Here is a 23,230-nt window from a genome sequence, read left to right on the forward strand (position 1 = left end):
TGAATATCATAGTGCAGGAACTGCCCAGAATTCTAAATATAGACACCAAAGCTCTAGTTGAAAGAATTTACAGATTGCCCTGAGGGAAAACAACACTATACCTTGTGCTTCAGGAGCCTCATAACATCTCCAGCTAATGAAATATTCCATAATTGTATTCCATGTGTATTTGATGATCTTTTGGTAAGAAGCTACTTTAATTTCCATGAAACCTTTTATAAACGTCAACTTTCTTCTTATGTGTGCCTTTTAGAAAAAAATCTGTATTATCACTCTTACAAATACCACTTGGTGTTAACTCATCAAGTAAACATAGTTATATTTATAGAATTCTGATGTTGGGAGAAAATAGATTTAAATGTTAGTGGCTTGGAAGAGAATTGTGGTACATTTGGTTTGAAGTAGTTGATAAGAAAGTGGTGACAAGTTCATTTCATTGATGTTATGAAAAACATCTAATTAATGTTTGAGAACTTCTAAATGTTTAATTAATTTTTTTTTTAACCCTTACCTTCCGTCTTGGAATCAATACTGTGTATTGGTTCCAAGGCAGAAGAGTGGTAAGGGCTAGGCAATGGGGGTCAAATGACTTGTCCAGGGTCACACAACTGGGAAGTATCTGAGGCCAGATTTGAACCTAGGACCTCCTGTCTCTAGGCCTGGCTCTCAATCCACTGAGCTACCCAGCTGCCCCTCTAAGTATTGTGATGATTAAAAATTCTGAGAATCAGGTTCTAGGTAAGAAAATCGGTTTATTGATCAGGCTAGCACTAACCAATAAATTAATTGGTAATAATAAATTAAACCAATAAATTAAATCAATAATTTAACTGATCTAAGACAAAAACATTTGGCTTCTTAAGTCATTAAATATAATTTTGGAAGCTTTCCCCTAGATGCCTCTAATTGGTAAATACCTAATGAGGAATAATTTTTTACTGTCTCTCCCCAAATCCTTCATGGTGGAGTAGGGAGTTATGGCTGGTCATAAGATTCTACTAGCTTTTGGTTATCTAGATGGGAAGATTGAGTTGGGTCTTAGTTTTGACCTCCATACCTCATTTCAGTGGGGAACCCAATGATGCTATCCTGCTGCCCACAGATATACTTGGCTTATAACTGTTTACCAAAGATGGAGTTTATAATCTCACTTTTCAATCACCCTAATTCAGAAGTTGTTTTGGGGGTGGGGGGCATTCCTTAGATTGTTAGGAACAAAGGATGGAGAAGAGATTTGAAAAACAGCCTGAACTACAAAATTATATCAAGATTTAGAAATTGAAATAATATAATATAGAACTAAACTTTCTCAGTATTCTCAATGAAAATGAATATAAACTTTTTTTCCTATATTGTTGATAAGGAGGAATATTTTATAGGCTTTGATTATATGCTTGTTAGCCTTTATCTTTACATGCAAAGTGTCCTATTGTTGTCTGTTTTTACATTGAAGATCTTCTTTTGGACATTTTAGTTGCCCTTCTCTGCCCTGGTTCATATTCTGGCTCTGTTACTTTCTACATTGCCTTATGCCTTTGTTTTCCTCATGTGCCAGATGATAGCATTTCTTCTACCTACCTCACAGAATTACAGGTATAAAATGAAAATATTTTGAAAACATTATTACACAAGGTATTAGCATTGTATAGCTTCAAGCAATTATCTATCTTAGAAATTAAACTTACCAATTATCCTGTGAGATCTTTAAGAATGGAAGTGACAGTGGAAGTCTAGGGTTGTTTTGGTATATAGTGCAGTGACTGTATGTAATAACAGGTTACAGATTTCAGCCAGACACTTCATGGATACTCTTTGGCATGCTGAGTTATATATAACTAGTCTGTCAAATTCTGATATTTTGCTCATTTTTCTTCTTGCAACTATTGTATTTTTGACTTATAGGCTTGTCATGAAAATGCTTTAACTTTTAAAATTTTCTGATAGCAGTTTATCTGTTCTTTATCTATTCTTCTCCATTTTGAATTTCCTTCTTGGTCATCCAAAAGCCTGTTATATCTTTAACTGTAATAACATTTTCCATTCTACCCAGAAAAGAAGGAAATGGTTCATCAGTTACTACTTATTGAGGATTCTGTAGAATTGTTATATGTTAATGTGAAGTTAATTCTTTAGGTATTAAACACAACATAGGTATTTTTAGAACCATATTTATACATGTAATACCTTATACAATTTTAAATTTATTTTGCCTTTTGTTTAGAGATTAAAAAATCTGAAAATGAACAGGATAAAATTCTTTCTACTTCATTATTTTCCTTGAGTCACTTATATGTAGAAGGATGTTTTACAAACAAATGAGATCAAAAAAAACATTTTGAAGCTCTTTTGAAGAATGTAAATCCAAGAAATGGCTTAAAGACATATCCAGTCTCATTTCTTTTATTATATTTGTTTTCTTTATTGATTTTGAATAGCTTATCTTTAAGAGGCAATTGCTTCTTACAAATTTCCATAGGGGTGGTATGAGAAACAAAGATCTGTCATTCGGGTAAGAAGACAATTAATTACCTTCATAACCTGGCCTATTCATTTAAAGTATCTTTAACCTTGTCCAAATAGTTTTGTTACATGAATGACTTTTAGCTCTAATTTAAAATGCACATTTTTCCGAAACAAAAATTTCCCCTACATACAAATTCTATTTTCAGAGAGTGTGCTGAAAATTTGGAAAGTCAATGACTCTGCCCCTATCAAGAGCAGTGTTCAGATAATGATTCTGAAACATTCCAGTCAGTCTAAGATGACTTGTAAATGTGCCATTCTTTGGAAAATAGCCACAGGGAAGAAATGGTGCTGCAGGTGTCATTTCACCATAGTTCTCTGAAGTTGTTTTATACATGATCATATGAGGTTTTGACAATGTATTAGATGTCTGGAGGGAAGATGGATCCAACATACAGGAAAATACAGGATTGCCTGGATTTACACAGGGAGGATGGTCTATAGGTTTTGGTTGTTTCATTGGAGGCAATTTCTTCTTAATGGAAGTAATTTTCTTTTCCTAAAAGAGAAATACGTTATTCTCAGAAAGTTTGATAAATAGGGTTACTCTGTTTAACAAAGTCCAACTTACCAAGTTTAAGTGTCTACCATGTATGAGGCATTTTGGTAGATTCTGGGGCTAAAAAAATGCAGTAGTTCCTGCCTTCAAAGAGCTTACATCTTACTTAATGTAACATGAATATATATATATATATACATAAGGTAGGACAGGGAAAGAAGGGGGAAAAGGTGATTTTTGGAATATTTAAGGGGTAGAGATAGAGAAGATGTGTGTGTGTGTGTGTGTGTGTGTGTGTGTGTGTGTGTGTGTGTGTGTATAGGGAACATTAAGGAAAACTACATAATGCAGGGATCACCTAAGCTGAAACTAAAAGGAAGATAAGGATTCAGAAGGTGAAGGTGAGAGAAAAGTGCATTTTTAAGCTTGGAATGGTTTGTATATATAAACAAACTAAATTCAGATGAGGTAGTAATCTGTTTGGAATATAATGAAAATGCATGATGGGAAGTAATATGAAATTGGTTTGCCTGAAACCTGATTGAAAGGAGATTTAAATATCAGTCTTGAAAATTATTTTTCTCAGAAGTAGTAGGGATCCACTGATGGTTTTATAGCAAGACAGTAAATAGCTTTTTTAGACTTGTGAATTAGGAAGACTGATTTGACACCTGTGTGTGAAGTGGGGTTAGCTAAGATGGAAGAGACTGAGGGCAGGTGGCACAATTTTAAGACCTGTAGTAGTCCAGGTGAGAGCTAATGAGGTTCAGAACTATGTGTGATAGGCATGTGAATGAAGAGAAAGAGGTTATTCTAGAGATATCACAGGAATAAAATTGACAGGATGTGGCAACTGACTGAATGCATTTTAAAATTTTTATTTTTGTCCATTAACAAAACTATTTCCTCTATCTTCCATACCCCACACTGGAAAACTATAACCTTGTGACAAATATAATAAACCTTGTGACAAAAATAATCAAGCAAAAGGACTTCCTGCATTGGATATTTATTTCTATGTATTGGAGTGTGTGTGTATACATAAATATGTGTGTATCTTCATAATCATCCTGCACTCTGAATCTGTTTTCTTTGTTAGAGTGGGATGAATGTTTCATCACAGTCCTCTGGTCACTGCTTGATTAGAATTCTTGAGGCTTTCAAAATTATTTGTTTTTATAGAACTGTTGTTATTATACAAGTTATTCTCCTAATGTTGTAGTCACATGAATGCAGAAAAGAGAATGGTTGCAAGTAAGGTTGATAAGGCTGAAATAGGAAAATTTGGTAATAGACTGAATGCATAAGTGAGTGACAGCGAGTACTCCAGGCTAGTTACTACAATGAATTGAACCTATGACTGAGATCAGGAAGATCTGAATTCAAATCCAGCCTTAGACACAAGTTGTGTGATACTGGGCAAGTCACTTAACCCATTTGCCCTAGTTCCTCACTTGTAAAATGGGGACACCCTGGAGAAGGAAATGGCAAACTACTCTAGTATCTTTGCTAAGAAAACCACATAGATTTTATCCATGGTTCAAGTGGAGTAGGACACAGCTAACAACAAATGAACCTTGTTAACTAGTGGTACTCTTGACAGAAATAAGAGAAGTTCACAAAAGATTGATTTTGGGGAAAAGAGAATGATTTCTATTTTAGACAGGTTAAGTTTGAGCTGTCTATGGAATACTCAGCATGAAATATCCAATAGGCAGTGGAGTTGGAGCTCAGGAAAGAGACTAGGGGAGTATACATACAGCTGGGAGTCACCGGTTACAAAGAGATAAGTGAATCCATGGGAGTTGATGAAGTCACAGAGTGAGAAAATGTAGAGAAGAGAAGAATCCAGGACAAAGTCTCACTGTACACTATAGGTATCAAACATATAGTCTGTAGGTACTCCAAGGAGGACCTGTATCAGATAAAAATATAATTAGGAAATATTTAGCAAAATAAATGAAAATACAATTAAACAAAAATGTTAGTTTGTGGTTTTCTAAGTCAATATGCAGCTCACAGGAATCTTGACTTAAGGATGATGATCTTGCAAAGGAGACCAAGAAGAGTTCAAAATGGTAAAAAGAACCAAGAAAGAAGTTCAATAAAAACTCAGAAAAGAGAATATATACAAGATAATGGTAGTTAATAATGCTGAATTTAGCAGAGAGGTAAAGAAAGATGAGAATGGGTACATAAGGTTGGTAACTTTAGAGAGCAACTTCATTTGAATTGTTAAATGGTTGCAAAAGTTTGAGTGACAGTGAAGTAAAGGAAGGGTTGAAGGCAGTGGTTTTCTAGGAATTTGGCTAGAGAAGAGAAAGGAAATATGAGAAGATAGCTTGAGATTTACTGAGGATTTTAAAGACTAGGGAGATATGGGTGTGTGGGCTGGGAGGAGAGAGAGGTAGGAAGAGGGAGGGAAAGAGATATGACTCTCATTCTTTTCATTCTATCTAAAAAGATAGAATGACTATTGGTCATTATGAAGGCAATTGGCTGGGACAAAGAGTTCATACAAAGGGGTTGACCTTGGTGAGAAGGGCCACTACTTCATTAGAGACTGAAGTAAAAGAGGGGAGAATGGGATAATATAGAGGAGTTCTGAGCAGTAGAAGAAGAAATTTATGTCAGTAAGAATACTGTAGGGCCTCAATGGCTGAAGAACAAAAGGTCAAAGATGTCAAACTAGGTCAAGGGTGATGGTCTGGTGGGGAAAAGCAAAAGACATAAGAACATAAGTTTTTGATGAGGATATTTCTCAGTATCTTCTCAAGTATAAGACAAGACTCAAACATTTTGCTGTGTATATATGTGTATAAAAATATATATAAAATTTCCCTGATCTACTTGCCTAAGAAAGCATTAAAAAAAAAAAAAGATTAGAATGACCTATTCTTGGAAACATACTGACTTTGCAATAATTTTTTTCCTCTTTTGACAGTCACTCATGATCCTTTTAAATATATCATAAAATTTTGCTAGGAATTCAGGGCAAATTTATTGATCTATAATGTAGATTCTGTTCTTTACTTCTTAAAAAGAAACAAGACATTTGTCATTCCCCAAACCTGTTCTCCATGATTTTGTTAAAAACAACTGGCAATGGTTCAGTTCATATTCACTAGTTCTTTCAAAACTGTGGAATGGGGTAGTTAGGTGGTGAAGTGGATTGAGAGCCAGGCCTAGAGATGGGAGATTTGGGTTCAAATATGACCCTGAGTAAGTCACTTAACCCCACTGTCTAGCCCTTACTGCTCTTATGCCTTGGAGCCAATGCACAGAATTGATTCTAAGACGGAAGGTAAGGGTTTAAAAAACAAACAAAAAACAACTGTGGAATAGATTAGAATAGATTAGAGAGAATAGAAGAGTTGAGAGCTCTTTCTTTTGTTATTATTATTCTATGCCTTTTGACCAGTGGTCTTATTTGATTTTCCCCCTTTCTCCTATTTTTGTCATCTTTAGGATGTCAGCCTTAGTTCATTGAGCACTAACATTCTTAACACTCTTCTTAAAGAATAGTACTTTGCTTTGTATTCATATTCTACTATGTGCTCATTTCTTCTCTTTTGTGCATGTCATGAATTCTTTAGAAAACTCCTCTTTAATTTGAAATTTCTTTCCTCATTTTTGGAAGTTTATTCTTTATACTTTCCTATCTTTTCTAGGCCGATTTATACTTCAGAATCTTCTAAAATATATTTGTTTCTTCCCTAAATCTTTTGAAATTTATCATAAACTCTAAGTTGGAAGGTTGTATCCTCCCAAGGTTGCTATCATTTTTGCTTGAAGAACCAACCAGTTATTCCTTGGTGGTAAAAATCAGGTGCAGAATTGCAGTTCCACTTTGCTGGTATATATACCTTTTGAAAAGATGTAATTATTAAGATGAGTGAAGAATTATTAACTACACTGCTTTAGACAGAGAAACCTCAAGTTGGTATTTGGATAACTACAGTTCATTACTACTATGTATATCATGTCTTCATGACAGGTTTGTGATCTTTTTTAAAGTAAATTTATTTCTTGCTTCTATGAAGGTGTGTTGTAGTATACACCTAAGACAGTGATGGCGAATCTTTTGGAGACCAAGTGCCCAAACTAAAACCCTCATGGCTGTATGTGAGCCCTACCCCAGACAGGGAAGGGAGTAAACAGTCCCATTGGGTGGGTTATGGGAGAAATGTCCTCAGGTGCATGTGGAGAGGGGGAAGGGAACACATGTGCCATAACTTTGCCAACATGGACCTAGGATGTTAATGCAATTTCTCCCTTTATTATCCCTTTTTTCTATTATACTTCCTTACTCATATGCTTGATCTTCCTCATATAAATATATTTTCTAAATTTACATTGCTACCATACACTCTTTGATCCGTCCCACTAAGTTTCAGGTTAAATGAAGTTCAATCTGTCATCTTGAGTTAGCCTCCAAAGAGTCAAACTCATTTTGCTTGTAAAGATTCGCTGTGGTACCTACTTTGGTAGATAGACTATTTTCTTCTTCTTTCTCCTTTTTTCCATTTAAATCTTTTTAAAATTAAATTTGCAGGCTTCTAGGCAAATTCATTTTTTACCAGTCCTCATTAGATATGTCATTTCCATCTTTTAAGTTTTTAAAAAGCATTTATTGTCTGCTATGCACTACGCGCTGTGCTAAACCCTTTACAAATACCTCATTTGATCCTCAATCTCCAAAGTCTTGTTTCAAACAGTGAAAATCTGCAACAAGGATGTGCAGCTAGATCATAGGGTTGAGAGTATAATAATAATATAATATATATATAATATATTAATATAATATAATAATACAGCTACATATAATAATACAGCTACATCAACTGTCTGGCTGATAGAACTAAATCATATTCCATTCCAATGAATACTGAAACTATTAAACAGATGAAATAAGTAGTGTTAGCAGATCCTTAGTACAATCCAATAAGCATGGAGGTTATAGTCCCATATTTACTCTGAAGGAAGTAAACAAACCACAACCTAAAATAGCTGGAGGCATGACCCATCTCGGAAATGCTTCACTATATTCTAACATGACAAAAGCTTATACTTACAGATGTTTAACTTTTACAAAGCATTTTCATTTCGACTACTTGAAAACCATGTGATACAGAAGTATAATTATATTCATTTTACAATGGGAGGGAATTGATTTATGGAACAATTATATTATTTGCCTAAAGTCACACAGCTGGCTAGCAGTTGAATCCAACGAAGATTGGGAAAGTCCAGGTCTCTCAGGTCTGAGACTTCTGATTTTTCTCTAGACCATTTTGAGTTATCTTCCTATTTAATCTTCCTGAATAGCTGGTTCCACTAGAGAGGACAATTTATTTTTTTAAACCCTTACTTTTTGTCTTAGAATCTATACTAATATTGGTCCCAAGGCTGAAGAGTGGTAATGCTAGGCAATTGGAGTTAAGTGGCTTGCCCAGGGTCACACAGCTAGGAAGTGTCTAATGAGGTCACATTTGAACCCAGGACTTCCCCTTTCCAAGCCTAGCTCTCTATCCACTGAGCCATCTGGCTGCCCCAACAATAACAATTTAAATCACATTTTAACTATAACTTTTGGAACTGCCTTGAAAGTGAATATGTTTTGAAATTTGCCTAGTAAATTTAAGGTGTGTTTACATTTTAAGCTAACAACTTATTTTCCATCATATTTCATCTTTTCTTTGCCTTGACTCTAAAAAAGGGGGCCATCCAAGCACTTTGTTAACCTTCTACTCCATTGTCACTTAGTTCAGATAAGCGACAAAATTTATTTTTCTGTGTGCACTGTTTTCACACTGTTCTTGGGGTGGGTTAAAGATTGGTGGCTCTCCAACAACACAAGTTGGTCTTTTAGGGCAAATTACTTCCTCCCCCCGCAGTCTTCCCCCCTTTATCACCAAGGTAGCAAGAGAATTTAAACTTGATTGTCCCCCTTCCCAATAATTCTTAAGTATCATCAACCTTTAAAAATAGTTCCCCACCAACTCTCCATCACTTATTCCCTTCCACCTGTCCTGTCCAGTAAGTACTCTTCAGTCCTTTCTGGAGGAATATCTCACCATTTTCTTCAGCCTTTTCAGCAAAGGCTGTTTCCGCTACATTAAACCAAAACAGCTGTGGGCGGGTGAGGAGGCGGCCAGGAGAGTCCCACCCGTTATAGTGTTAGATGCCCAGCCACTCCCTCAGGAAGCGGAATAGAGCGGAAGAGTTAAGACAAACTGGGTCCCGCCCTCGAGATCAATCAGAGTAAAGTGATCAACGCGGGGGAAGTCCCGGAACCCGTTTCCATAACAACGAGCTCGTGCACCCCTTTTAGCGCTAAGGCCCGGATGTTGTGATCGCACAGCTGACACCCTGGGCGAGCCGCTGCTTCCTGATGTTGCCAACGGCGGAGCCGCATTGCTCTATGGGAATTGTAGTTCCTAGACCACCTTTCTTCAAAGACAGGTCGAAGGAAGGACTGCGTGTCCCAGCATGCCTTTCGGCGCCTCCGCCGGTCTCATCCGTCGTCTCACCCGCAGGAGCCTGTGAAGCAGGTTGTTGTTTTTATGAGAGGCGTCACTGGGGACCTGAGCCTCGGATCGCCGCCAGGACGAGTGCTAGCGCTGGCTTCAGGAGGTGGCTCTGGCCACTTTCAGGTATGACTCGCGTTACGTTTGGGTTCTCGCAGAGACTCCTGGTACTGCCTTTGCCTGGGCCGGGCACTCTCTCTGACTCCCGGGGTCGGCTCCGATTAGGGGTGCAGCCTCAGTCCACTCAGCAGCTCCGGGGAGAAGCTCCAAGGCTTCTCCGGGCTGCGCGCACCAACTCTTCGGGTGTCTGTAGACCCCACTTGGGGCGTGTGACTTGAATTTATGGAAAGAGGGAAGGGGTTTTAGATATGAGATTCCTTTCCCCAGACTTGGATGAAGCCTACAGGGTCCATATGGCGTGGAGTCTAACGCTCTACCAACACCACGGATCCTGCTTAGTGGAATTTGCTTTGTGAAGCTTATTTTTTCCTTTTCTCTGCACCGTCTGATAACGACCGAATCCAGTTTGGAATGGGAGCTGCCACTTCCATCCTGACGTTGGAACTAGGGTGGGGAGATGTAGGGGATCGCCAGTTTCCCTAGTTTCGAGTCAATCCAGACAATATTTATTTATTACCCAAGAGAAGAGCTGGAGGATGTTCAGGTCCCCAGGGATAGGGAACTCTCCTTGGGCAGCACTCCCATCCCCTTTGACTATTCACCTCTTTGCCCTTGTACCAGCCTGCACATCCCCCCGGGTTGGATTTCTTCCAAGAGGCAATCAAAATTCACAAGCATTTAAGCCCCTACTACGTGCCCTTCACTGTGCTAGGCTCTGGGGATACAAATACGATAGTGAAAGACAATCTTTGTCCTCAAAGAGCATATTTTCTCCTGGGAGAATACCAGGACTGTGATAAGTAATAACAGTATTTTCAACATAAATACAAAGCGAGTGGGGGAGGGGGAGTAACGACTTGGAGAAGCCAAGAAAGGCCTCTTGAGGGAGACAGCCCTTGAGCTGTGCTGAGTCTGGGGAGGGAGCTAGGGTGTCTACAGTCGGAGATGAGGAGGGAGAGCGTTCTAGGTATGGGAGTGGGGGTAGAATTTAGCCTGTACCAAACCGCAAAGGCCGGAAATGTGGTATACAGCAAATTGCAAGTGAACTGGTTGGGCTGAAAGAGCATAAATGTGTTATCAGCCCAGAAAAATAGGCTGGATCCAGATTGTGAAGGGGTATTTCACAGGTATTTCACAGTCTGGCCCCAGTCTTACTTTCCAGGCAGTCAAATCAACAAGCATTTATTGGAGATTATTATGTGCCCGGCACTATGCATAGGAGATAAAAAGAAAAATGAAGTGATAAAAAGAAAGGTGAAAACAGACCCTGCTCTCAAGAATCTAATGGGATACAAACAGATGACTTTGTATCCTAAAGGTAATGAGTAGTCACAGATACTTCTTGAACTGTGGAAAGGACATGAAATAATCAGGCCTGTACTTTAGGATTATAAATTTGGCAGCTCTGTGATTGATGGGTTGAAGGGGATAGAGCCATGAGACAAGGATACCACCAATTAGGAGGCTATTGCAATAGTTCAGGGAGATGGCCTTTTAATTAAGGTGGTGTGGTATGTAAGTAGATAGGGAGAGAAATGTGAAGGATGTTGTAAAGTAAAAATGACAAGATTTAACAACTGATTGGATATTGGGATGTGAGAATGAGAAATTTTGAATGCTACTGAAATTGTATACCTGGGTAGTGGGAAGAAGGGTGGGTCATTCAACAGAAATAAGGAAGTTGGAAGCCCTAATAAGTGGAGAAAATACCAAGTTATGTTTTGTACAAGTCTAGTTTGAAAAGTCAGTGGGACATCTGGGTATGTTACTACGTTTGTCAAAACCATTAAATTTAGTAATTTAGGGATCATTGTTGAACTTGGAGAGCCATATCCTTGTCTATCTAGTGGGGAGGTAAACCAGATTGTAAGGGAAAAGGGAAAAAGTGGAGGCACTGAGTATAGGCAATTTTTTCTTGAAGTTTAGTTATGAAAGGAAAGAAGATAGTGGAGGATGCTTACTACCTATGTGACCTTGGGCAAGTCATTTTAACCTTAGGCCTCCAGATCTACATCTATTATAATTTTATGTCCATAAGCCTTTTCTGAGTTCCCCTAACCAGAACTAATTGCTTTTCTGCATCCTGGCTTCAAATCTTTCCCAACCCTTGTCATTCTGGTGTTTTTTGTTAATTATTTCCTGTTAATTATATACTGTATATAGCTTGTTTGTACATATTAGTTTGCTTGTTGTCTCCTCCTTTAGATTATGACCTCTTTAAGGACTGTTTTTCTATCTTTTTCTATCTAGCACAGTGCCTAACTCATATAGTAGGTGCTTAATAAATGTTTTTTGACCGACTGACTTTATTTTAGATCTAGAGCTGGGAAGGGTTTTCAGAGGCCATCTAGGAACATCCCTCTCTTTTTACACACGAGGAAACTTAATAGCCCAAAGAGTCTAAGTGACTTGTGCTAAGAAAGTAGACTGGAATTTAAACTCTGGTTTGAATGTGGCCATCTGTCACTTTAATTTGTATAACTCCCCTCTTGCACTTAAAAAACCTCAAAACCTTACCTTCTATCTTAGAATCAACATTGAGTATCAGTTCCAAGGCAGAAGAGTAGTAAGTTAGAGTTAAGTGACTTGTCCTAGAGTCACACAGCTAGGACTCTGTCACTTTTACAAAATATCTTTTTATCAGAGATAATGTCCTCATCATATTTTCTCCACTAAACTTTAGAGTTCTTTGAGATAGGGGACTATCTTTTTTTTATTTTCTATTCACCTTTTCTACTGGAAGCACTGAATATTTGTTGGATGAAAAGATATGTTTTATTAAATAGGGGAAACTTATGATGGACAGACTAGTAGGAACCAGACAAAATAGTATTTTAGCCAGAGTAGGCAACTATCTAGATATAGTACAAATTTCAGGGCTCTGGGTAAACCTCACCTGGCCTTCAAAAGCTTCTTGCATGTTTGTAAGGAAAACTTTTAATGTAAATGTTATCTTTTATGAGAGTTTAATTCAAGTTTCCTACAAAAGACCCTGAGAGTGACAAATGTTACTTTAAGCTTCAAATCTTTCATACTTTCTTACTTTTGGCCTTGCATCCACAGCACCTCTCTGTCTCTGTCTCTGTCTGTCTGTCTCTTTTCCCACATTCAGTCTGTTGCTTTGTCCTGTCAATTCTACCTTCACAACATCTCTCACAAATGTCCCCTTTCCTTATACAGTGCCACCAATTGAATACAAGTTCTCAACTTATTTCCAGTCTATTTCAATAGCCTTCTCTTTGACCAACCTATCAGTCCTACTCTAGCATATCAAAATGATCTTTCTAAATTTCAGATCTGATCATGTCACTGATGTATTCAATAAATTCCTTTGGTTCCCTGTTGTGTCTAGGATCAAATGTAAAACCCATTGTATGGCCTTCAAAGCTCTTTCTTTCTTGTTTTCTTGTACTTTATTTTTCTCCTTACACTGTGTAAGCCAATGATACTGGCTAGTGAAATTCCTCCAAACTTCATTCATTTTCATTGGCTGTCTCATGTTGGGAATTCTCTCTCTTCTCCTTATCTTCTGGCTTCCTCAGCTCCTAATTTCAGTGAAAATTTTACCTTTTGCCTGAAACCTTTCCTGATTCCCTCCGAGTTCACCCCTAATTTTTCCTGGCCATACCTTATTTGTACATAATTGTTTGCATATTGTCTCTCTTTTTAGAAAATGAAAATTGAGTACAGAGACTTTTTTACCTTTTTTTATTTTAATGTATCCTAGAACCTAGCACACAAATGTTTATTGGATGATTGATTTTTCTTGTCTATTGGGGTAGGATAGAAGACTAGATGGATTGAAGACTGGGTCATCACCTAGATGTTTTTCTTCAAAATTTACTTAAGGCTAATCTCATCTTTAGCTACAAATTGTTAGAACCTCCTAAACAATTATAAATACTTCTGTCTCCTCTCCTCCTGGCACTTTGCCTATATCACTTGGAGATACAAAGACAAGACAAAGTCCCTGCTCTCTAGGACTTTACTTTCTTTTGTAGCTACAAAGTAAATTTAAGGTACTTTTGGTAGGTGGTAGGATGGGAGGTACTAGCAGCTGAGATTGGGGGAGGGAGGCATCTCTGTAGAATTAAAAAAAAATTTCTAGTAAGTGATATTTAACTGAGCTCTGAAGTTAGGTAAGGATTGTAAAAGGCTGAAGTTAGGTAAAAATGCATTTCTGTCCTTTGGGATGATCTGTGCAAAAGCATGGTAATGGAGTTTGGAATGGCATGTATGACAAATAATAGCAAGCAGTCCATTTTGGGTGGACTATGGTGTGCAGAAAGGGGAGTGTACACACCATAAATATGAGTCTTCAAAGTCTGGATAGCATATATCTGAACCTAAGGGTACTGGGGAACCACTGGAATGACATGAGCAGAGCTTTACTTTGTGAATGTTGCTTTGACAGCTGATGGTTGTCCTCTCCCCTTCCATTTGTCCGTTGATCCCCTCCCCTCTTTGATCTCTTTCCATTGAGCATTCTTCCATATCTCTCCTCTCTCGTTCTCAGCCTTATCCAGCCTCTCTCCCCCAAAAAGCCTTCATATTTTGATTTTTTTCCCCCACAAAAGCCTAACATCTCCATCCTGGCCTTTGGTAGTTAACGATTGTGTGCCTAATACTCTGACCAAACATAAATGATAAAGCTTTGGCTTATGGGATGGGTTGATTATGAAAACTGAAGAGCGAAAGGAGGGGATCCTAATTGCCTAGTCCAACTTCATTTCACAAATGAGGAAACTAGGACTCAGAGAAGTTGTATAGGGTCACAATTGGCAATTGGCAAAGCTGGGGATTTGAACCCAGGTTGTTTACTGTTCTTTCCACTAGTGATAGTCTAGGAAAGAGGCAATGAGGGTAAATTCTGTGTTAGTGGAGAGAAGGGAATGAATTAGGAGATTTGAGTAAATAGAGAGGGATAGGCTTCCTGGAATGGTGAAAAGAACGACTAAAGCCAGAAGATCTTTGTTCAGATCCTGCTCCTAATATAGCTTCCTCTCATTCTCCAGATATGTGTGTACCCTAAGGCTTTGTTCTGGGTCCTTTTCTCTCATCTTTCTATATAATCTCTTGGCAATCATATATTATATATATCCTTAATTTTCCCCTTGGGCTCCAATTTTCCATTTTCAGCTACTTGTTCAACATCTCCATATAGACCAGTGGTTCTCAACCTTTCTAATGCCGTGACCCTGTAATACAGTTCCTAATGTTGCGGTGACCCCAAACCAAAAAATTATTTTGGTGGCTACTTCAAAACTGTAATTTTGCTACAGTTATGATTCAGAATGTAAATACCTGATATGCATTATGTATTCTCATTGCTACAAATTGAGAGGTTGAGAACCGCTGATATAGACGATCCACTAGTAGTACCTCAAACTCAGCTTGTTCAAATTAAACTAATCATTTTACTAACCCCTCTCCCCAACTTCCTTAGTATTATGGATAATACTCCTATCCTGCCAGGGATTTGAGTACAAATCCTCTTCTTCATCCTTACTTTAGTTCTATTTAGTAATAATTGTCAATACTTTTTAAATCTACCTGTACATCTCTTCCTATGTCATCTTCTTTTTCTCCTAATTTAGATTTAGAAATAACTTTAGAAATCATCTAGTCAAACCCCTCCTATCTTTATATATTTATTTATTTTAGGGCCCTTATCTTCTGTTTTAGAATCAATACTGTCAGGCCTAGAGACAAGAGGTCCTGGGTTCAAATGTGGCCTCAGGCACTTTCTAGCTATGTGACCCTGGGCAAGACCACTCTTCTGCCTTAGAACCAATAAGACAGAAGGTAAGGGTTAAAAAACAAACAAAAACCCTAAACCAACCAATACTGTGTATTAATTCCAAGGCAGAAGAGTAGTGAGTAATAGGCATTGGTGATATAAGTAACTTGCCCAAGCTCACACAATTAGGAAGTGGTTGAGGTCAGATTTGAACTTGAGTACCTCCTATTACACTAAGCCACCTAACTGCCCTCCCACTTTATATTGAGGAAATATAACCTCGTGGAGGTGAAATGTTTTATAAGTATACCTAGCTAATAAGGAATGAGATATCCTGTTTCCAAATCTGGAATCAAATCTCATTCAGAACTAACTTCTTAATTTAGGATCCCATTGATTCTTCTTTCTAGTGCATCTCATCTATTTACTTGATAGTTGTCAAAGTAATCTTCCTTAGCATATTGGGTTATTCCTTGTTCTGAACTCCTTAGTGGCACCCCATTTATAGAGTAGAACACCTTACCCTGGCATTTAATATGGCCTTTACTTTTCCAGACTTGTTTTATTATATCCCCATATACACACTATAGCAGGGGTTCTTAACATTTTTTTTTAATGTCATGTACCTCTCTGGCAGTCTAGTAAAGCTTGAAGAGCTCTTCTCGGAGCAAATTTTTCAAAAAATTCATAAAACAAAATACCTAGGATTACAAAGGTAACCACTTATATTGAAATGCAGTTATCCTAGCATCATCTGGACTCATTAAGGGAGTGGCTCTGTTATGTCTCAATAATCTTAAAAGAAGGATGGGGGGAGGGGAGAATGAAGAGGGAGCAGGAAAAGGAAGGTATGGGGAAATTATCTCATACAAGGATACAGACAGAGGTAGTTGACACTTGAACCTCACTCTCAAATGAAGTGGTCAAAATACACACAGTTGGGTACAGAAATATGTTTCACTCAATAGGGAAATGAGAGAAATGGGAGACAGGAGAAGGGAAATAGAAAGAGGGTAGATTAAAGGAAGGTTTATTCCCAAGCAAAACAAACTCTTTAAAAAAAAAAAGTTATGAGTGGCCTCATTCGAATTAGTTGGCAGTATTTATTGTTACTGTCAGAAATATTTTACTATATCTATGGAATGCCTTTTGGGGCGTCATTAATCATGGATACCCCTGGAGCACCCAAAAATAAAGTCCAGGAGGCTAAGAGAAATATTCAAGGAAAACTAGTGGCTTTATTAGCTGCTGTGCAGTAGTGGAGCAAGCCTCAGGCTAGAAAAGTTTTAGGCTATGCTCAAGTACCAAGGCCATATTTGAACCCAGGACCTCAGGTCTCTAAGCCTGGCTCTCAATCCACTGTGCTATCCAGCTGCCCCCTTAGACTACAATTTTATTTTATTTTATTAAAAAAACCCCCAACAACAACCTTCTGTTGTAGAATCAATATTGTATATATAACCAACACTAACCCTAACCAATACTGTGTGGTTCTAAGGCAGAAGAAATTGTAATGGCTAGGCAATGGGGTCAAGTGACTTGTCCAGGGTCACACAGCTAGGAAGTGTCTGAGGTCAAATTTGAACTCGGGACCTTCTCTGTCTCTGGGCCTGGCTCTCAATCCATGGAGCCACCCAACTGCCCCCTAAACAACAATTTTAAAGGAAAAGCACTTAAAAAAACATGCCCTAAAACACTTCTTATGAGGGAAATATAGGTTTTTTTGTTTTTTTTTCTCCCTCTTCTTGCTCAAGCCTAAGGGGCCAAAAGGCTTTTGTGTTGGAGATAGGGGTAGGGCAGTTCTGTCCTGCCAGGAAATACTGGCTTGTAGTGTAGCCTTGAAAATTTAGGGTTACTAGCCAAATATCACTGAGAATTGCACATTTAATCTCATCCCATGCACTATAGTAAAAAGATCAATCATAATAATTTATCTTTAGTATTAAAAAATAATTTAACTTTATACAGCACTTTGGTTTTCTTTTGAAAATTTTATTTTTCCCCCCTCAATTATATGCAAATACTTTTTTACATTCATTTTTCAATATTTTTGAGTTCCAAATTCTCTCCCTCCCATTTTTTCTTCTTCCCTTCCTTAGATGGTAGGTAATCTGATATAGGTTATCATATTTACATAGTAGTCATTTTTGGGAAGAAACCTCAGACCAAAAAGATGAAGAAAGTGAAAGATACATATATTAGCTTACATTCACACTCCATAAGATTTTTTCCTCTGGAGGCAGATGACATTTTTCATCATGAGTTCTTTGGATTGCTGAGAATAGGTAAGTCATTCACAGTTGTTTGTTGTACAATATTGCTGTTACCATGTACAATGTTCTCTTGCGTTCACTTCACTCTGTGTCAGTTCATGTGAATCTTTCCAGGTTAGCAAACAAACTCTCAAAGCTGTTAAAAAATACAGCCTTTATTTATTTATTTTTTTGGGGGGGGCAAGGTAAAGAATTGGAATCTGAGGGGTGCCTATCAGTTGATCAATGAATGGTCCAACAAGTTATGATGTATACATGTGATAGAATGCTGTTGTGTTATTTGAAATGATGGTTTCAGAGAAATCTAGAAGGCTTGAATGAACTGATGCATAGTAAAGTGAATAGAACCAAGAGAATCATTTATAAAATGACAAAAATATTGTAAAGACAAACATTTTTGAGAGACATAGAAAATCTGATAAGCATAAGGACTAGCTACTAATGATGAAACATCCTTTCCCCATCCTGATGGAGTCAGTTCAGAATGAAACATATAGTAATACATATGCATATCATATATATTATATACATGCATGTGCATGTATTAAAATGGCCAGTTGTAAAAATTCATTTTGCTTGACTACTATACATATCTGGTTGGGAGGGAAATAAGGCAGTTTTTCAATGATTAAAAAAGTAAAATTTGATTTAGAAAAATGCAGCAATAAAAATATTCTTAAAACAAGTTCATGGTCCTCAGGTTAAGAATCAATGCTTTATGATACAACTACTATCCCAGTCTATGCCCTCTGCCTTCACATTTTAAGACAGGCTTTTCCCTTTGCCTGTAATCCAGCCATTATTCCTTTTGAATTCTTGGTACTTAAAATCCTAACCCAAATACCACTTCCTCCAGAAGCTTCTACCTTGTCTACCTCAGCCAGATGTATTCTCTCACTCACATTTTCTTTTTAAAAATAGTTTTATTATTCTCATTTTTCAAATAAAGAAGAATGTTTTTAATCACTCTCCCTTTACATACCACAATGAGCAGCCTTAAAAACAATCATTCAATACATATGGTGGAATAAATTCCCTTATTAGCCTTCTCTAAAAATGTAGGCTGCCTTCTGTATTTTAAATTCATTGCCTCTCTGTCAGTTTTTGGGTGGCGAGTTTCTTCTTGATTCTTTTAGATTCATGGTTTGTCATTTCATTCCCTCACATTTTCTTTGAATGTTTTGTCTTGCCTTTGTTTTTATCACAATCTACTTCATTCATATTCTGCTCATTTGTGTATATGTCTTGTGGGAAGTGATGGTTCTTTTTCACTTTTGTATCCTTGTACATAGCAGCATATAGTTTTATTAATAATTTAATGATTATAATAATAATAATTGATATATACAGAGATCGTTTATAACATTGTAAGGTAGGCACTTTGTAACCTTAAAAGAACTCTTGAGTTTGCTCTATAGTAGTTCTCCTTCTGGCTTGTCTGGCAGATCTCATTCCATCCCCTCTTCAAGCTCATTATACTTGTTTCCACTTTGAGGATGAAGGAGTAAGTTTAGAGACTTGTCCAACATTACATATCTAGTAAATGTTAGAATGGGAACCTGAACCTGTCTTCTGTCTTTTAGTTCAGTGTTATCTCTTCAATTAAATTCAACAAAGAGATCCTGAGAAACCCAGACTGGAAGCAGTCATACTATATTAGTATACACTCTTCATCCTGTTTTGCCTTGTGTTCATTATCTTAGCAAATAGAAACTGTTCAAATGAACTCAATTGGCTGCTAAATTTTACCAGTGTTTTGGGAATAAGGAATGAGTTTTTGACCTTGAGACATAAAACAAGAGGTAAATATAATATCTAATAACCTGTAGAAATTGATCTTATTTTGATTGTCTCCTCTCATTTTAACTGGTATATTGAGATAAACCTTATGTGTTTGGCTTTTCTTACTTAAAAGATACCTCATTCTCAATTGGTCAGTTTATGAATTGATTGTCAAAAGGTAAACCTTCTAATCTTTCAGAAGAGATTATCTGGATTTGGTGAGGCATTGGATTTGTAGATGTTGAGATTTAGTGCATTTTGTTAGTATTTGTAGTTAGCTTATAAGTAGGGATAAGGTTTAATGGACTAGTGAGTCCAGCATAGACTGACTTTTGGCTAATGAAAGGAAATATTATCCTCTCATTTCTGTTTTGTTGCTTTAAGCCATTATTTATAATTTAAAACCATTTCTGTTATGAGTTTTGTTTCTAAGAATTACATGGTTTAAGTGTGCTATACTTCTAAGTTTTGATTTTTGTAATTTGAAAGGAAAATAAGCAGTAATAGATGGATCCACTGGATATTACAGAAGATGTACTTGATAAATTATAGCATATAATTTATATTTGAAAGAAGAGGTTCCTGCAATGTTAGATAAATTTCAGTTTAAGCTAGCATTTGGTGTATTCAAGTAGATTGATGCTTGTAACCTTGGACAATGGACTTCTTCATCATCTGCCCAAAAAAATCTCATCACCAGGAAATTTATCATTCTGCAAGATTGCATCAATTTTGATACCCACATTTTATCAGCCTACCCAGTGTGCTGGAGGTATTCTTTGGTTCTTTGCCATAGGAACACTAATTGTCCATCTATTTTTTATCTCTTGTTCTTGTCATGTGACCCCTTCATACTTTCCATGTTATATGATTCTGTGAAGAGTGAATGAAACTTTGTCTATCAATCAGCAGTTTTAAAATTAATCACTCAAAAACTTAAGCACCCCTACTTAATACTAAGTAAGAGAGTTCACAAGTCACTTGCTAAAGTGGGTGACAATTCCAGAGGCTGCTGCCCGCCCCTCAGCAGTGTTAAATAAATTGAAAGACTTCAATTGGTTCCCATAAAGTGGAGGAAGGGACAGGAAGTGATGTGGAAAAAGGACTATAAAAAGTCCTGACCTTCCTGTCTGGGGATCTTTTCCTTCGGGACTTTGTCTTGGGACTTTGGTCTTTGACTTCACTTCGAATGGGGACTTTGGCTCTTGAACTACTTCTTGGAGGACGGTTCCTGGATCTTCTCCTTTGAACTTTGGTATTGGAGGGCTTCACCTTGGTGAATAGCTGTCCTTCCTTTCCTGGCTTCTGGAAAAATTGGTTCCAGAGAGACTTTCCTTTCCAGCAGGAGGCTGCGTTGGTAGAACCCTTGCTGTGGACACCACCAGATTTCTGGCTGAGAATTACTGAAAATCCACATGGGGGCAAGGGGTAGGGACAAGGGGAAATAGTGAAGCCTTACTGGAGCTGAGCCCCATACTGGAACAGCACTTAGGGTGATAGGCTAGATTATTATCTACCTTCTTCTTATATTTTCTCACTTTCACTCTTTCCACCTCTTTGTAAATAAAGATTCTAAAGGTCATTTTGACTTTAATTATAATATCTTTAAATTGGCAACCATATTACTATAGAATTCTCATATTAACATAAAATCTAAATTTTAAATTCTTATATTTTCTTGAGAAAATTCTCTACTCTTCTTTTGCTTAAGAGTTCCTAGTTGGTTATATTGGAGAAGGAAATAGCAAACCACTCCAAGTATCTTTGCCAAAAAAATCCCAAATGGGGTTTTGAAGAATTGGACATGACTGAAATGACTGAACAACAACAACAACAGGTTGGTTATATGTTGCAGTTTGTTTATTCTCACTAAGTGCATTTCCATTGTGTGAAGCTCATATTTAGTTCTTTGGAGATAGTGTAATTCCCTGTGGTGCTACCATATAGCAATACTTAAAATGTAAGTTTTAAATAGAAGGGCTATCAAAATGCTTTTCAGCTGCCCCAAAGCAATCCAGGGTGCTCTTCTTTTTCACTCTGAGACCTGATACTTGTCTATTTTTTCCAGTTTCAGTTAAGCATACTGTTGGACAAACTCTATAGGATATCCTTTCAAATGAATCTGGATAATAGGCATTTTTTCATCTGCTGCTTGTTCTTTCTAGTATGGTTGTGCGAAATTATGCAGATATTCTTTGTGGATATGGGTGTTTTAAGGCCTGCTAGTCTTGGTTCACTTAAAACAAAGTGCAGACTCATTTCCTATGAACTGTTAGGAGGAGGTTCTATTGTGGAAAAAGTGTTTGTTGCATTATAAAGTAGAAATTGTTACTTTTTTGAGTTGTCTTCCTGGGAACTTTCCATCAATTGTAATTAAATTGAAAAGGTGGCACAATTGTTATTTTAAATATAGATTTCAATTTGATAAACTCTTTTCTCACTTGAAAGGAAAGCAACAATGAACCTTTTAAATATCTTTTAAAATTAATTGTATTAATTACCTTATTAACTAATTAATTTTATTCATTGTAATTCTCATTTAAATTTTGAATGTAGTTTTCTAGAAGAGTTAGAGATGCAGTAGTATAATGACTTTAGTTTAAATCAGAGCATTTGACTGGAGGTGGGGGTGGGGGTGGGGCAGGGCTGTGCAATTATCCTAAAATGCAAGATTTAAAATTTTTGGAGAAATTTCAGGGAAAAAAAATTGCCAACACCCTGAATCAAGAAAGTGGATCCTTTTGAAGAAGGTGCTGAAAAGATGCCTGAAGAAGCTACACATTGCATTAAAAGATCCAGAATGTTCTGAATGTAAACTCTTATGCCAAAGGGGACTGCACCCTAATTGGCATTTTGTCAATGCATCTATCAATCAGTTTTTGTATTTTTCCTCTCATATTTCCCTCTCATCTCTTAACTATTGTAACCGCCTCTTAGAAAAATACAATATTGTATGTATTTTTAGCTAGAAGGTATTTAGAGTTCTAAGATGGTTATGTTTAAATGATCCATTGCGGATACTGATCTCCCAAAGGATCACATGGGGATTGTGTCAAGGAAGTTCATTCCCTCCCCCTCCTGAGTAGCCTGACCTGTCCGCCAACATTCCTCACATAACACAGTTACACCAGGTTTGCCATTATGTACGTCAATAATAGGGAGGGGGCAGGCCTTTTCAGGGCTTTTTTGCCTTTTTGAACAAATGCGGGGAGAGCAGGCAAGTAAGGAGGGAGAGGAAGAACTTAATGAAGGATAGGCACATATGGTTTGAGATCTTAGAGAAAGGCAGTGAGATTTTACTTTAGTCTTATCTACCCTTTCTATTAATAAACTTTATATAATTAATAACTGGGTAGGGATATTAATTTAATTCTAACAGGGTACAATCCTCCTTAAGTCACAAAACTTTCTGAAACTTAGATTCTGATTTTTTTTACATAGGACCTGAGATCATAGATTTAAAAGTAATTTAGTCCAATCATCTCATAATATTAACTAAAACTTTTAGTATTTTAAGGTTTACAAAACTCTTTGCACATATTTTCTCATTCCTTACTACAACCTTTACAGGTGATTGAATTAAAAAGAGGCTAACTGACTAACCTAGTCAAACAGATAACAAGAGGTAGAGCCTAGTTTGGAATCCAGATTCTCTAATCCAGTACCTTTGCCATTTCTCTCATCATGTAAAAGCTTTTGGCCAGGAAGTTTATTTGATTTCTTGAAACAGCTTAGGCTTGTGTTTCCTCCTCTTAAATAGAAA

General features: G+C 37.0%; 2 protein-coding genes across 9 annotated transcripts in view; one reads left to right on the forward strand and one right to left on the reverse strand.

Moving 5' to 3' along the window:
- Positions 1-2,384: 2,384 nt before the first annotated feature.
- PIERCE2 (piercer of microtubule wall 2) lies at positions 2,385-9,342 on the reverse strand. Of its 2 annotated transcripts, none has more exons than XM_007479714.3 (2): positions 9,100-9,342; positions 2,385-3,022 (listed from the first exon to the last, which is right to left on the reverse strand). In XM_007479714.3, exons 1-2 carry the CDS (start codon positions 9,100-9,102, stop codon positions 2,666-2,668), a joined length of 360 nt encoding a protein of 119 aa, XP_007479776.1. In that variant the 5' UTR covers positions 9,103-9,342; the 3' UTR covers positions 2,385-2,665. The 2 variants fall into 2 exon arrangements, with proteins under 2 accessions (XP_007479776.1, XP_056665937.1); XM_056809959.1 differs by lacking the exon at positions 9,100-9,342 and adding an exon at positions 4,783-4,920.
- A 71-nt stretch (positions 9,343-9,413) lies between these two features.
- CCPG1 (cell cycle progression 1) overlaps positions 9,414-23,230 on the forward strand; it is a 79,687-nt gene continuing 65,870 nt past the window's right edge. For 3 of the 7 annotated variants that reach the window (XM_056809893.1, XM_056809867.1, XM_056809887.1), the window contains exon 1: positions 9,414-9,678. The gene's annotated coding sequence lies outside the window, so the exon portion shown is untranslated. The remainder of the gene's footprint in view (positions 9,679-23,230) is intronic. The other 4 variants (XM_056809872.1, XM_056809853.1, XM_056809856.1 and 1 more) reach the window with 4 other exon arrangements.

Source organism: Monodelphis domestica, chromosome 1 (assembly GCF_027887165.1).
Source record: "Monodelphis domestica isolate mMonDom1 chromosome 1, mMonDom1.pri, whole genome shotgun sequence".
Taxonomy (NCBI): Eukaryota; Metazoa; Chordata; class Mammalia; order Didelphimorphia; family Didelphidae; genus Monodelphis; species Monodelphis domestica.